General features: G+C 43.2%; 1 protein-coding gene and 1 non-coding gene across 2 annotated transcripts; both read right to left on the reverse strand.

Moving 5' to 3' along the window:
* Positions 1-1,115: 1,115 nt before the first annotated feature.
* LOC115834983 lies at positions 1,116-1,219 on the reverse strand. The gene has a single exon (XR_004029963.1). It is a non-coding gene; the product is annotated as a small nucleolar RNA U13 (small nucleolar RNA).
* A 445-nt stretch (positions 1,220-1,664) lies between these two features.
* Positions 1,665-2,049, reverse strand: LOC100595680 (40S ribosomal protein S16). The gene is given in 4 exon segments (XM_012510449.1): positions 1,665-1,727; positions 1,729-1,856; positions 1,859-1,962; positions 1,964-2,049. Coding segments are annotated over 4 exon segments (381 nt in total).
* Positions 2,050-13,979: the final 11,930 nt, after the last annotated feature.

A 13,979-nucleotide genomic window follows, 5' to 3' on the forward strand; every position in this document is an offset into this window, starting at 1 on the left:
TGAGTAACAAATTAGCTCCCCAGCAAGGCAAATTCCTGGAGGATTAAAGACAGGGAGTGTTCCCAGCAACATTTCTAGTTACTAATGCCTAGGGATAGGAAGGGCAATCAATTAATTTTTCCCTCAGGATTCCAACTGAGGTTGTCCCATAAAGTATTGGGTCATATTTCCAAAGCCACGTTAGGTCAGGCCTTGGTTACCCATCACATTAGTTAAGGTTATATTGGTTTCAGGGAAAAAAAGGAAACTTTGGCTGACTTAAACAAAAAGGAGGATTATTGGGAAGCTCCTGTGGGCTTTGATGAAATCAAAAAGGAAGCTGGATAACCACAGTTCAGCAAGGGAAGAAACTGAGCACCAGGAGTTCGTGGTTGTGTTGCCATTGATATGATTCTGTTTCAGTGTGCCCAAGCTCTCTGGTTCTTTGGGATAAAAGGATCTTATGGGCCCTATGACTTAGCTTGGGTTGCCCAAAGGCAGAGGGATTCTGGTGTGATGTGCGGAGAGAGTGCTCTCAGGAGAAATCTGTTACAGGAGTGAGGGAAGCAGGGTGGGACAGGTGACAGAGCTAAGCAAGCCTAGCCTCAGCCTGATCCGGTGGTGGGACCTGGAGAGTGAATGACGCGACTGAGTTATCCCACTTTGAAGCAACGGTGTTCCTCTCCCTCCAGGGGGAGAACATACTTTCTCAAGCATTTTTGGGCAAGATGATTCAATAGCAGGGCCACCTGTGAGGTGTTCGTAGCTGACATTCACAGCAGCTGGGGGATGGTGCACTGCCTAGTCAAGGAGCTCTGGGCAGAGCGCCAACAGAATCCACTGCTCCTGGCTTGGGTAAGGTGTCCACTCAAGAGCAATTAGACATTGAGAGAGAGGCAAAACCTTGAAGTCTAGACATGGCAGCAGGGGCTATCGCCAGAGGAAAGTGAACAAGAGTGATGGGCAGTTATACCAAATGGTGTCCACAGTACCCACTTGAATAACTTCTACTTAAAATGATCTCCTGGCCAGTGTGTACAACTGGCCAGGTGTTTCTTCCTCAGTAAGGAGAGTATTTCCCAGGCACTTAACATAATCTCCTTTTTTTTTCCTTTTTTTTTTTTTTGTTTTTCTCACATCAGTCGGGTAATATGTCGACATGGTAACAAGGTTCGAGGGTGGCTTATCTCACACATGGGCGGGAACACCCAATCATCATGCTCATGAACTACAAAAGGATCATCTCTGTTTTTTTTAAAAATCCCTCAAACATTGTTTATTATACAAGTAAACCCCAATTCTCTCTTTTTTTTTTTTTTTTGAGACGGAGTCTCGCTCTGTCTCCCAGGCTGGAGTGCAGTGGCGCAATCTCGGCTCGCTGCAAGCTCCGCCTCCTGGGTTCCCGCCATTCTCCTGCCTCAGCCTCCCAAATAGCTGGGACTACAGGCGCCCGCCACCACGCCCGGCTAATTTTTTGTATTTTTAGTAGAGACGAGGTTTCACTGTGTTAGCCAGGATGGTCTTGATCTCCTGACCTCGTGATCTGCCTGCCTCTGCCTTCCAAAGTGCTGGGATTACAGGCGTGAGCCACCGCGCCTGGCCTGTAAACCCCAATTCTCGTGATGGGCTTATTGGTAGGATTTCGGGTAGCAAGCATGGGTACCAGGGTCTCTTGATTTTTTGGATTAGTGGTGGTGGAGGTCAGCCACCAGCAGGGTCCAGTCGTACTGTATGAGGATGTCCTTGATCTTTGTCTTTGATCTCCTCCTTGGAAAACTCATCCACATACTTCTGGTAATAGGACACCAGGGCTTTGAAGCTGGACTGATGGATAGCATATATCTAGGCCATGTGATCACCACCTTTCACATGGACATGTCCATGCCAGCAAATCACTTCTTGTCCAGAAGCAGAACTGGTTCCAGCAGCTCGTATATCAGTGTGTACAGCTCGATCATCTCCAGGGGCCGCCTGTTCACCTTGATTGCTGCGTTTGCAGTGTGCCACAGCTGTGGCTGTCTTCTTGCATCTGAAGACCTGCACAAATTGCAATGAGCCCTTGGAAAGCATGGCTACAGGTGTAGATAAGAACTCCTCTCTTTTTTTTCTTTTTGAGACGGTCTTTCTTTGTTGCCCAGGCTGGAATGCAGTGGAGCAATCTCAGCTCACTATAACCTCTGCCTCCTGTGCTCAAGCAATTCTCCTACCTCGGCCTCCCAAGTAGCTGGGATTACAGGTGCCTGCCACAAAGCCCGGCTAATTTTTGTATTTTTAGTAGAGATGGGGTTTCACCATGTTGGCCAGGCTTTTTTTTTTTTTAATGTAATCTTAATAGAGAGCTCTTCAGTTTAACCACAGTCCTTGACACTCCCTACTGTCTACCACAATTGATCATATGATAGACTCTTTCTGTGTGCATTTGAGTTTGTGACCCCAGGCCTAAACCCATTAAGGAAGAGTATGTTAGGTGCCTAGGTACATAAGTAGAAGTGGAATTTATGGATTCTGGGGGCATGAATGTGTTCTGCTTTAGTGTGTATTGCCAAAGAGTTCTCCAACATGGTTGTATCATTTGATACTGCTTTTAACAATGTATGAAAGTAGGCTGGGCACGGTGGCTCATGCCTCTAATCCCAGCACTGTAGGAGGCTGAGGCGGGCAGATCACCTGAAGTCAGGAGTTCAAGACCAGCCTGGTCAACGTGGCGAAACCCCATCTCTACTAAAAAAGTACAAAAATTAGCCAGGCGTGGTGGTGCATGCCTGTAATCCCAGCTATTTGGGAGGCTGAGGCAGGAGAATTGCTAGATCCTGGGAGACAGAGGTTGCGGTTAGCCAAGATCACACCACTGCATTCCAGCCTGGGCAACAGAGCAAGAGACTGTCCCAAAACAAACAAACAAACATACAATGTATGAAAGTTCCACTTGCCCCACATCCTTACCAGAACTTGGTATTGTCTGTCTTTTTCGTTTTACTTATTCTAGTAGATACGCAGTATTATCTCATGGTGGTTTTAATTTGTATCTCTAGGCCGGGCATGGTGGTTCACACCTGTAATCTCAGCACTCTGGGAGGCTGAGGCAGGCAGATCACTAGGAGTTTGAGACCAGCCTGGGCAACATGGCGAAAACACATCTCTACTAAAAATAAAAGGAAATTAGCTGGCTACAGTGGCACATTCCTGTAGTTCCAGCTACTTGGGAGGCTGAGGTGGGAGAATTGCTTGAGTGTGGGAGGTGGAGGCTGCAATGAGCCATGATCTTGCCACTGCACTCCAACTTGGGTGACAGAGGGAGACCTTGTCTCAAAAAAAAAAAAAAAGAAAAGAAAGAAAAGTATTTGGCATCTGCCTAATAAGTAATGAAGTCAAGCACTATTTGATGTCTTTTCTTGTTGGTTCAAGTGAACTGTTTATGAATTCTGTATATGAATATACAAAGCTCTTGGCCTGGTGTGGTGGCTTATGCCTATAATCCCAACACTTTGGGAGGCTGATTCGGGACAATGGCTTGAGGCCAGGAATTCAAGGTTACAGTAAGCTATGATAGTGCCACTGCACTCCAGCCTGAGTGACAGAGCGAGACCCTGTCTCTTAAGAAAAAAAAAAAATGTTCTTTAACTCAAAAAAACCAAATCCTCTGCACTGTGGCCAATGAATAATTTTATGGCAGATGGGTCTTTTGCCCCTCCTTTTACACTAATATATAATTATTACATATTGAACATAATACTGAAGCCCAGTATATTCACCCGTTTGGTGAAGTTGAGATTATAGCCCATGTTTCCTGACAAGCTGTGCACACATCTGTTGGTTCTCATCGGCCTGGCATCCCTTAATCCTACTTACCTCTCCTTTCTTCCTTCTCCATTTCAACCATGGGACTCCAGGGAGGTTACCAATCACATTATTCCCTCCCTTTGGCTACCTGGCCATAAACTGGACCCATCAATTTATTTCTCCATAAAACTTGAAACTCAAATGAAAGGCTCTTGAAGTCTCATAGATGTGCCCTGAGAGCAGGCCCAGGGTCACCTGCTGGTAAGGACCTGGAGCTTCCCAGTTTCCTGTCCTTCCAAAGGTCATGATCTCTAGCTCTTCCCTCAGTTCTGGAACTACTCAAGAATCCTCTTTCCAATAAACCCCTTCTTCCCTTAATCAGAGTCAGTTTCTATTGTGTGTTAGTCAGAGAACTAATATAATCCCAATTCTCTTTTTTTCTGCCACCATCAATGAGCACAATGGGAAATTTTTAGATTATTTAATTGCATTATACTTATTCATATTTTATTTAGTACATTTTGTAAATAAGATTTTCGTGGCTGGGCGCAATGGCTCACGCCTGTAATCCCAGCACTTTGGGAGGCCAAGGTGGGTGGATCACCTGAGGTCAGGAGTTCGAGACCAGCCTGGCCAACATGGTGAAACCCTGTCTCTAAAAAAATATAAAAATTAGCTGGGCATGGTGGCACACACCTGTAGTCCTAGAAACCTGGGAGGCTGAGGCAGGAGAATCACTTGAACCAGGAGATGGAGGTTGCAGTGAACTGAGATTGTGCCACTGCACTCCAGCCTGGGCAATAAAGTAGACTGTCTCAAAAACAAAATTGGCTTTTAATTTCTTGAAATTGGCTTAGTTGGTCATTGCATGTTAAAACCATAACTGCAGCTACTCAGGAGGCTGAGGCTGGAGTATCCCTTGAGCCCAGGAAGGAGTGGTTGCAGTGAGCCAAGATTGCAGCACTGCACTCTGGTTAACAGAGTGAGATCCTGCCTAAAAAAAAATTGGCTGGGCACGGTAGCTCATGCCTGTAATCCCAGCGCTTTGGGAGGCTGAGGTGGGTGGATCACCTGAGGTGGGGTGTTTGAGACCAGCCTGGCCAACATGGTGAAACCCCATCTTTACTAAAAATACAAAAATTAGCCGGGTGTAGTGGTGCATGTCTGTAACCCCAGCTACTTGGGAGGCTGAGGCAGGAGAATCCCTTGAACCCAGGAGGCGGAGGTTGCCGTGAGCTGAGATCATGCCACTGCACTCCAGCTTGGCCTGGGAGACAGAGTGAGACCCTGTCTCAAAAAAAAAATAAATAAATAAATGTAATTTCATTTAGAAAACCATAACTGAGTTTTTGAAATATGCATCATTTGAGTACCTATATCCCAGGTTTATTTATACTAACAAGGAGCTAGCAACTTAGAAAAACATTTTTATTTCTATCCCTTTGAATCATCTAGTCTAAGGGGAGGCAAACTTTTCTATAAAGAGCCAGATAGTAAATATTTTCGTCTTTGTGGACCACATGATTTCTCTCATAACTACTCAACTGCTGTTGTAGCCACAGATGGTACATAAATGAATGGGTGTGGCCATGTCTTAATAAATAGACACTGCAATTTTTGTTTTTGAGATGGAGTTTTGCTCTTGTTGTCCAGGCTGGAGTGCAATGGTGCGATCTCGGCTTATTGCAACTTCCACCTCGTGGGTTCAAGCGATTCTCCTGCCTCAGCCTCCAGAGTAGCCAGGATTATGGGCATGTGCCACCACATCTGGCTAATTTTTTACTTTTAGTAGATATGGGGTTTCTCCATGTTGGTCAGGCTGGTCTCGAACTCCCGACCTCAGGTGATCCACCGGCCTCAGCCTCCCAAAGTGCTGGGATTACAGGCGTGAGCCACTCGACCCGGCCCTTTTTTTTTTTTTTTTTTTTTTTCTGAGATGGAGTTTCACTCTTGTTGCCCAGGCTGGAGTGCAATGGCGGGATCTCGGCTCACTGCAACCTCTGCCTCCCAGGTTCAAGCGATTCTCCTGCCTCAGCCTCCTGAGTAGCTAGGATTACAGGACATGCCACCACGCCTGGCTGATTTTTGTATTTTTAATAGAGATGGGGTTGGTCAGGCTAGTCTCGAACTCCTGACCTCAGGTGATCTGCCCGCCTCGGCCTCATAAAGTGCTGGGATTACAGGTGTGAGCCACTGCACCTGGCTGACACTGCAATTTGAATTTTATATAATTTTCAGGTGTCATGCCATAATGTATTCTTTGATTTTTTTTAAAAGAACATTTTTAAAATGTCAAAATGATTCTTAGTTTTCAGGCCATAGTGGCCAGATTCATTTTGTGGGGCACACTTCACCAACTTCTGCTCTAATCTCCTGACTGATTATACATTATTATTATTGTTATTATTTGAGACGGAGTCTTGCTCTGTTGCCTAGGCTGGAGTGCAGCATTCGATCTTGCCTCCACCTCCTGGGTTTAAGTGATTCTCCTGCCTCAGCCTCCCAAGTGGCTGGGATTACAGGTGCGCACCACCACTCCCAGCTAATTTTTGTATGTTTATTTTTGTATTTTATTTTATTTATTTATTTATTTTTGAGATGTAATCTTGCTCTGTTGCCCAGACTTGAGTGTAGTGGCACGATCTCGGCTCAGCCTCCCGAGTAGCTGGGACTACAGGCAAGTGCCACCATGCCGGCTAATTTTTGTATTTTTAGTAGAGACGGGGTTTCACCATGTTGGTAAGGCCGGTCTCAAACTCCCGACCTCAAATGATCCACCCGCCTCAGCCTCCCAAAGTGCTAGGATTATAGGCATGAGCCACCATGCCTGGCCTGATTATACATTATTGAACGTAAGATATATTGACTTCTTAAATTGAGATTATAAAATAATTGGCACTATTTATGGAATAAATAGTAACTTATTTGTCTCCTAAATTGATGAGAATATAGTCAAGGATATAACTATAAAATAGTAACTGGATAAAATTTTTCTTATTCCCAGGAATTCCTATGTAACATAGCAGAATGTAGAAAGATCATACTATATACTAAATTTCTTTGTAGTTGTTTTGGGACTATCTAATTTTATAGCATACTAATTAAACATTTATTGTTAACATAGAATCAAGGAAAATAAGGGGCTTTAAGATATAAATCACTTAGTCACTTACAATAATAATGATGCCTAGATTTATACAGTTAGTTTACAAAAATTATAGTTTTATATATTATCTTTTATGATCCTCACAACAACCCTGGAGGTAGACAGGCAAGGTCTTATTATCCTAGTTTAAAGAAGATCAACCTGTCCAAGATTACACAAGTGACAAGGGAGTGGGAGAGATACTCTAGTCACATCTCTGAATCATAGTCAAAAGTTGTTTCCGTAAAATATAATGCTACAATCATACAATTCAAGAACAGGTAATGAGTAAATCCTGCTTCACCAGCTGAGGAACATAAGACATCTCAACATAAGGATGCCTTTAGTTTGTCAACTCAAGCTGCATGTGCCTAGATTAGTGGAAAATCTAGACCTTTCCTTCTCCCCTCTTAGCTCAACCTCCTTCCCCTGATAAGCTTAGGAGTCACAGTGGTCACAACCACAGCTGATTGCTCTGGAAGGTATCACCCTAGCTGCTGCAGAAGCTGAGAGCCTGGTGTCACTGCTGATTCTGAAATGTTTTAAAGCAATATCTTTGTCAGTTATACCCTTGAAAAGCCATGCCTTTTGTCAACTTCCACTGCTGACCACAGGATTTGAGCACAGTGTCCTTATGTCTACTAAAGCCCCAGTCAGAAACAATTGCAGCCCATCTCAAACCCAAGTTCCAGCTACCAATACTGTGATCTCTTGCTGACACATAGGCCATCTGAAAGAAATGACTTGGATTGAGATTTGTGTCCTCGCTGGGGCTGATACTGGTACACCTTCCTTCAAGACTTCCACTAAAAAAGGAAGGGAGATGCCTTTTTCCTCAGGATTACACATTTAGACAAGAGCACTCAAAACCAAGTGGTACAGGGATCCCAGTATTACAGTTCTTTGGATTCATTCATTCAGTCTCTTCCCCAGGGCATAAGCCAAGTGCAGACATAAATTGCACTAAAGCCTTTATTTACTTACTTATTTAAAATTTAACTTCTTGTTACGAAAATGTCCAAACATACAAAAAAAAAAAAAAAAGAAGAAGAAGGCCAGACGCAGTGGCTTATGCCTGTAATCCCATGTAATCCCAGTACTTTGGGAGGCTGAAGCGGGCGGATCACTCAGGAGTTTGAGACCAGCATGGTGAAACCCCTGTCTCTACTAAAAAATACAAAAAATTAGCCGGGTGTGGTGGTGCGCACCTGTAATCCCAGCTACTGGGGAGGCTGAGGCAGGAGAATAGCTTGAACCTGGGAGGCAGAGGTTGCAGTGAGCCGAGATTGCGCCACTGCACTCCAGCCTGGGCGACAGAGCGAGACTCCCTCTCAGAAAAAAATAAAATAAAATAAAATAAAATAAAATAAAATAAAATAAAATAAAATGTATGCAAGACAAGAGAGACATCTACCATGGTTTTGAGCAGTAAGAAGCATAATTAGATTTTTATATGGGTTGGTCTTGAACTCCTGGGCTCAAGCGATCTTCCTACCTTGGCCTCCCAAAGTGCTCAGATTACAGGTGAGCTACCACACCTGGCCTGAATTTATTTTCTTAGTATCATTATGAACTTGTCAATTTTAACATCATTGATGTGATAAGTGATTTAAAATACATTCTGTGCTTTGGGAGGCCAATGTGGAAAGATTGCTTGAGCTCAGGAGTACAAGACCAGCCTGGGCAACATGGCAAGACCCAGTCTCTATTAAAAAAATAATAATAAAATAAAAATCTATCAATAGGCCAGGCACCATGGCTCACATCTGTAATCCCAGCATTTTGGGAGGCTGAGACAGGTGAATCACCTGAGGTCAGGAGTTCAAGACCAGCCTGGCCAACATAATGAAACCCCATCTCTACTAAAAATACAAAAACTAGCTGGGTATTGGCGGGGCACAGTGGCTCACGCCTATAATCCCAGCACTTTGGGAGGCCAAGGTGGGTGGATCACGAGGTCAGGAGATCGACACCATCCTGGCTAACACGGTGAAACCCCACCTCTACTGAAAATATTAAAAAATTAACCAGGCGTGGTGGTGGGCGCCCCTAGTCCCAGCTACTCAGGAGGCTGAGGCAGGAGAACGGCGTGAACCCAGGAGGCGGAGCTTGCAGTGAGCCAAGATCACACCACTGTGCTCCAGCCTGGGCAACAGAGCAAGACTCTGTCTCAACAACAACAAAAAAATTAGCTGGGTGTGCTGGTGTACACCTGCAATCCCAGCTACTTGGGAGGCTGAGGCAGGAGAAAGGAGAATCTATTGAACCCAGGAGGCTGAGGTTGCAGTGAGATCGTGCCTTTGCACTCACTCTATCCTGGGTGACAGAGCAAGGCTCTGTCTCAAAAATAAAAAAAAAAAAAATCGAACAATAAACTTACTTTGCTTTAAAGAGAAATATTTTCATGAAGAACTAAAATGTAAGACCAAAATCTCTAAACATACTTAAACAATATTTCCAGGATTTTCTACCTGTTCTCTGATTTTCTCCTTTTCCTTTACTCAATTTACTGGCTTTTATTTAATGAATTTTTGGTGTCTGATTGAGGCTAAAGATTGACTGCTCTGGCACCCCTACTAGTGATTTCCATCTTTAGGTCATTCAAATTACATTTATAAGACTTACTTTTCCTATAACTAGTATTTGCATCTGCATTTTCATAAAATAAGAGCAAAGAAATATTCCAATAATTGAACACTACTCAAATAACTGAACACTACCATACCATGTGGACAACCACAGGGATGCTGCTTAAACTGAAGCAATGACTGACGGTCACTGCCACTGCAAGTTTCACTTGCTTGGTAGCTTAGCTATCAAAGTCAGCATTTGATGTGTAAAAGAAGGTTTAGGCATGTTGATGGAGGATGCATGAAACCCTGTTATTGACTGTGACATACTAGACTGTTTCTGTTAGCTTACTTGTTAGATCTCCTCTAGACAGTTAGTTCTGGGGGAACAGTAGCCACATCTGTATCTGTATACTTATTTTACTCCTAGCATCTGTACAACCTGTACATGCTGTTTTTGTTTGTTTGTTTGTTTGTTTGTTTTTTAAGACTGAGTTTTGCTCTTGTTGCCCAGGCTGGAGTGCAATGGCACAATATTGGCTCAATGCAACCTCCGCCTCCTGGGTTCAAGCGACTCTCCTGCCTCAGCCTCCCAAGTAGCTGGAATTATAGGCATGCACCACCACACCTGGCTAATTTTGTATTTGTAGTAGAGACGGGGGTTTCACCATGTTGATCAGGCTGGTCTCGAACTCATGACCTCAGGTGACCTGCCTGCCTCGGCTTCCCAAAGTGCTGGGATTACAGGCATGAGCCACCGCACCCGGCCCTGTACGTGCTTTTTATTTTAAATGGAAGAATAAATGATGTATGCAAAGGCTGGGCGCCGTGGCTCACGCCTGTAATCCCAGCACTTTGGAAGGCCGAGGTGGGCGGATCATGAGGTCAGGAGATCGAGACCATCCTGCCTAACATGGTGAAACCCTGTCTCTACTAAAAACACAAAATAAAATTAGCCGGGTGTGGTGACAGGCACCTGCAGTCCCAGCTACTTGGGAGGCTGAGGCAGGAGAATGGTGTGAACCTGGGAGGCAGAGGTTGCAGTGAGCCAAGATCGCACCACTGCACTCCAGCCTGGGCGACAGCGAGATTCTGTCTCAAAAAAAATAAAATAAATAAATAAAATAAAATGTATGCAAGACAAGAGAGACATCTACCATGGTTTTGAGCAGTAAGAAGCATAATTAGATTTTTTTTTTTGAGACAGGGTCTTGCTTAGTCACTCAGGCTGGAGTGACATGATAGTAGCTTACTGTAATCTCGAATTCCTTAGCTCTAGTGATCCTCCTGCCTCAGCCTCCCAGGTAGCTAGAACTACAGGCACGTGCCACCGTACGCGCATAATTTTTAAATTTTTTTTTGTAAAAACGAGGTCTCCTTATGTTGCCCAGGCTGATCCTGAATTCCTGGGTTCAAGTGATCCTCCCACTTTGGCCTCCCAAAGCACTGGGATTACAGGATTACAGCCACCTCACCCAGCCTAGATTTAATTTTTAGTTTTTTATTTTGATTCTGTGGTATTGGTATTTGTCTTAGTCCATTTGGACTGCTATAACAAAATATAGCCTGGGTGGCTTATAAGCAACTGAAATTTATTTCTCACAATTCTGGAGGCTGAGAAGGCAAAGATCAAGGTGCCAGCAGATTCGGTGTCTGGTGAGGACCTGCTTCCTCATAGACAGTTGTTTTCTCATTCTAATATCACATAAGGGACCAGGGAGGGGTGTCTCTTAGGCCTGTTTTATAAGGGCACTAATCCTGTTCATGAGTGCTCTGCTGTCATGGTCTAATCACCTCAGGAAGGCCCCACCTTCTTTTTTTTTTTTGGCCCCACCTTCTAATACCATCACCTTGGGGGTTAAGAGTTCAACGTATGAGTTTTGGCAGGACACAACATTCAGACCATAGCAGTAATAGACAATTTTTTTTTGGAGACAGAGTTTCATTTTTGTCGCCCAGGCTAGAGTACAATGGCTCGATCTCGGCTCACTGCAACCTCTGCCTCCTTCATTCAGATGATTCTCCTGTCTCAGCCTCCCAAGTAGCTGGGACTACCAGCGTGCACCACTATGCCTGGCTAATTTTGTATTTTTAGTAGAAACGGAGTTTCACTGTGTTGGCCAGGCTAGTCTCAAACTCTTTAACTTCGGTCATCCGCCCGACTCGTTCTCCAAAGGTGCTGGGATTACAGGCGTGAGTCACCGTGCCTGGCCACAGATATGGTACATTTCACGTTTGAGTATTTTAGAAAATAAAAATAAAATAAAATAACTGATAATTCCATTCCTTGAAGTTAACATTTGGGTGTGTTTTCTAGTATTTTTCTGTATTTGTATTATTATTTGTGAGATGGGGTCTTGCTCTGTCACCCAGGCTGGAGCGCAGTGATGTGATCAAAGCTCACTGTAACCTTGAAATCCCGGGCTCAAGCAAATCCTGCCGTCTCAGCCTCCTGAGTAGCTAGGGCTACAGGCATAGGTCACCACACATGCCTGGCTAATTAAAACAAAAATGTTAAATGTTCATCTAGAACATATTGTTTAGTAACCTACTGTTTTACATTTAAACATTATCCACTTTCTCCTACAATAGAAATTGTAATGGCTATAATACATGATTATTTCATTATCACATCTATTTTTAAAGAAACCAGGCCCAAATCTAGTTGCCATAATATGAAATTCTGATGAACAGAACCACAGAGCAGTGATTTTGATCAGGATCGTGCCTGTTAAAAGCTGGCTACTCCATGGCATGCACAGCTCCAGGATGGGAGATTAACTTCAACAACCATTCATTTAGTTTGGTTTGATTTTCTGCCAGTCTCATGACCGACTAGAAGCACGTCCTAGAACAGAGAATGTTATGTTTGGTGTCCAAGGAAGCAGCAAACTAGAGGCGCCATCCCAAATTCTAGAAAAATAGAGTCAACAATTGTTTCACACCAAAGTCATCCATTTTCTGAAGCAAATTTTGAACTAAAATGTTGGAAATATTTTGTAAGGTAGATTAAACGTCATGTGGGGAAAATAACTTGTCAGTGCAAAAAGGAAAAGAAACTGAAAACAGACTTATCTGTAGAAAAATTTTCCTTTCAAGATTCTACAGTGTAAATGTCCGTCTAAAAGATGAATTGGCTTAAGCCAATTCACTGTCACTTGCTTCTGAAGTGTTTCCCAGGCACCTTAGTTATCAGCCACCCTGCCCCTAGGGTATTGAGGACAAATAAATATGTTTCAGGTAGCTTGACAACAGGAAAGAATTATAAGGACAAGAAACTACCTGCAATACCAGTTGGGAGTGTCCTGAAAAGTGATGTGCTGAAATACTGACCCTTCCAGCTGGTTAACTTTCATAATCATGCATTTACTTTTCAATGGCAACTGAATATATGACTGCCTGATGATTCAGGGGAAAAAAATGCAGTATTGTGTGTGGAACTGGAAGAGATTCAAAGTGAGTGCCATGGCAGTGACTAACTTCTTTCAAAAGCTTAAGGAAGAAACAATGCATAGGCCTTTGAGTTAGTTGGTGTAGTAAGTATTGTGTTTTCACCATCAGTATCCATTTCTATATTTTGGTGACAGTACTCCATTTTTTTCTTCCAGGAACCACTCCTCTCCTATAGTCCATGGTCTTTGGGTGGGTCAGAGGTAAAGCATATGACTCAAATTTGGCTAATCACAGCACAAGAGTTTTCCTTGCTACAGTAATTTGTTAAAGGATGGGAAGGTAACTCCCAATCCTTTAACAAAGTACTGTAGCAAGGTAATTGGTTCAGTGAATCTCAGAGCTACTGGAAGGGATCTCTTTCTTGCTGGACTTGGACTGGAGTGAGTATAGAACTAAAGTTTTTGAGAACTGTCTTGCTGCCAATGATGAAGTCTGAGTATAAGCCAATATGGAGAAAAGCTGATTGGGTTTTTTCTGTTTTGTTTTGTTTTTAAAAGAAACGGGATCTTGCTATGTTGCCCAGGCTGGAGTGCAGTGGCTATTCACAGGCACAATTGTGGTGCCATATAGCCTTGGGACTCCTGGGCTCAAGCTTCCTGAGGTAGCTGACATTACTACTACGGGCACATACCTGGGCCTTTTTTTTTTTTTTACCCCCCCCAGAAGGCTCTCTTTTTATTTGTCTGACCTGAAATGGGCATAAGTTGCAACGGATTGAAAATTCTAACTCTACCTTTATTTTCAGAAGTGTCTAAATTAAACATTTATAAGAAAATTGATGTTTTATAAAAACAAAAGACATGAAAAGCTCTGTATTCAAATATTTTCTGTGAACATTGAAAATGCCTTCTAGGAATATGGCATTGTGGGGTGTATACAAGAAAATAGATCTTTTCTCAAAAAGCATATAATCCGCTTGGGAAGACAAGAACATTATTTTAAAAAACCCTTTAGAACACAATGAGTTGTGGACAGTAATACATATAAATAATCTGAATGGCAATATATAACAACTGATAACTATCTACAACCAAAACCAGCCTAGAACAAAA

This window comes from Nomascus leucogenys, chromosome 4, assembly GCF_006542625.1.
Source record: "Nomascus leucogenys isolate Asia chromosome 4, Asia_NLE_v1, whole genome shotgun sequence".
Lineage (NCBI taxonomy): Eukaryota > Metazoa > Chordata > Mammalia > Primates > Hylobatidae > Nomascus > Nomascus leucogenys.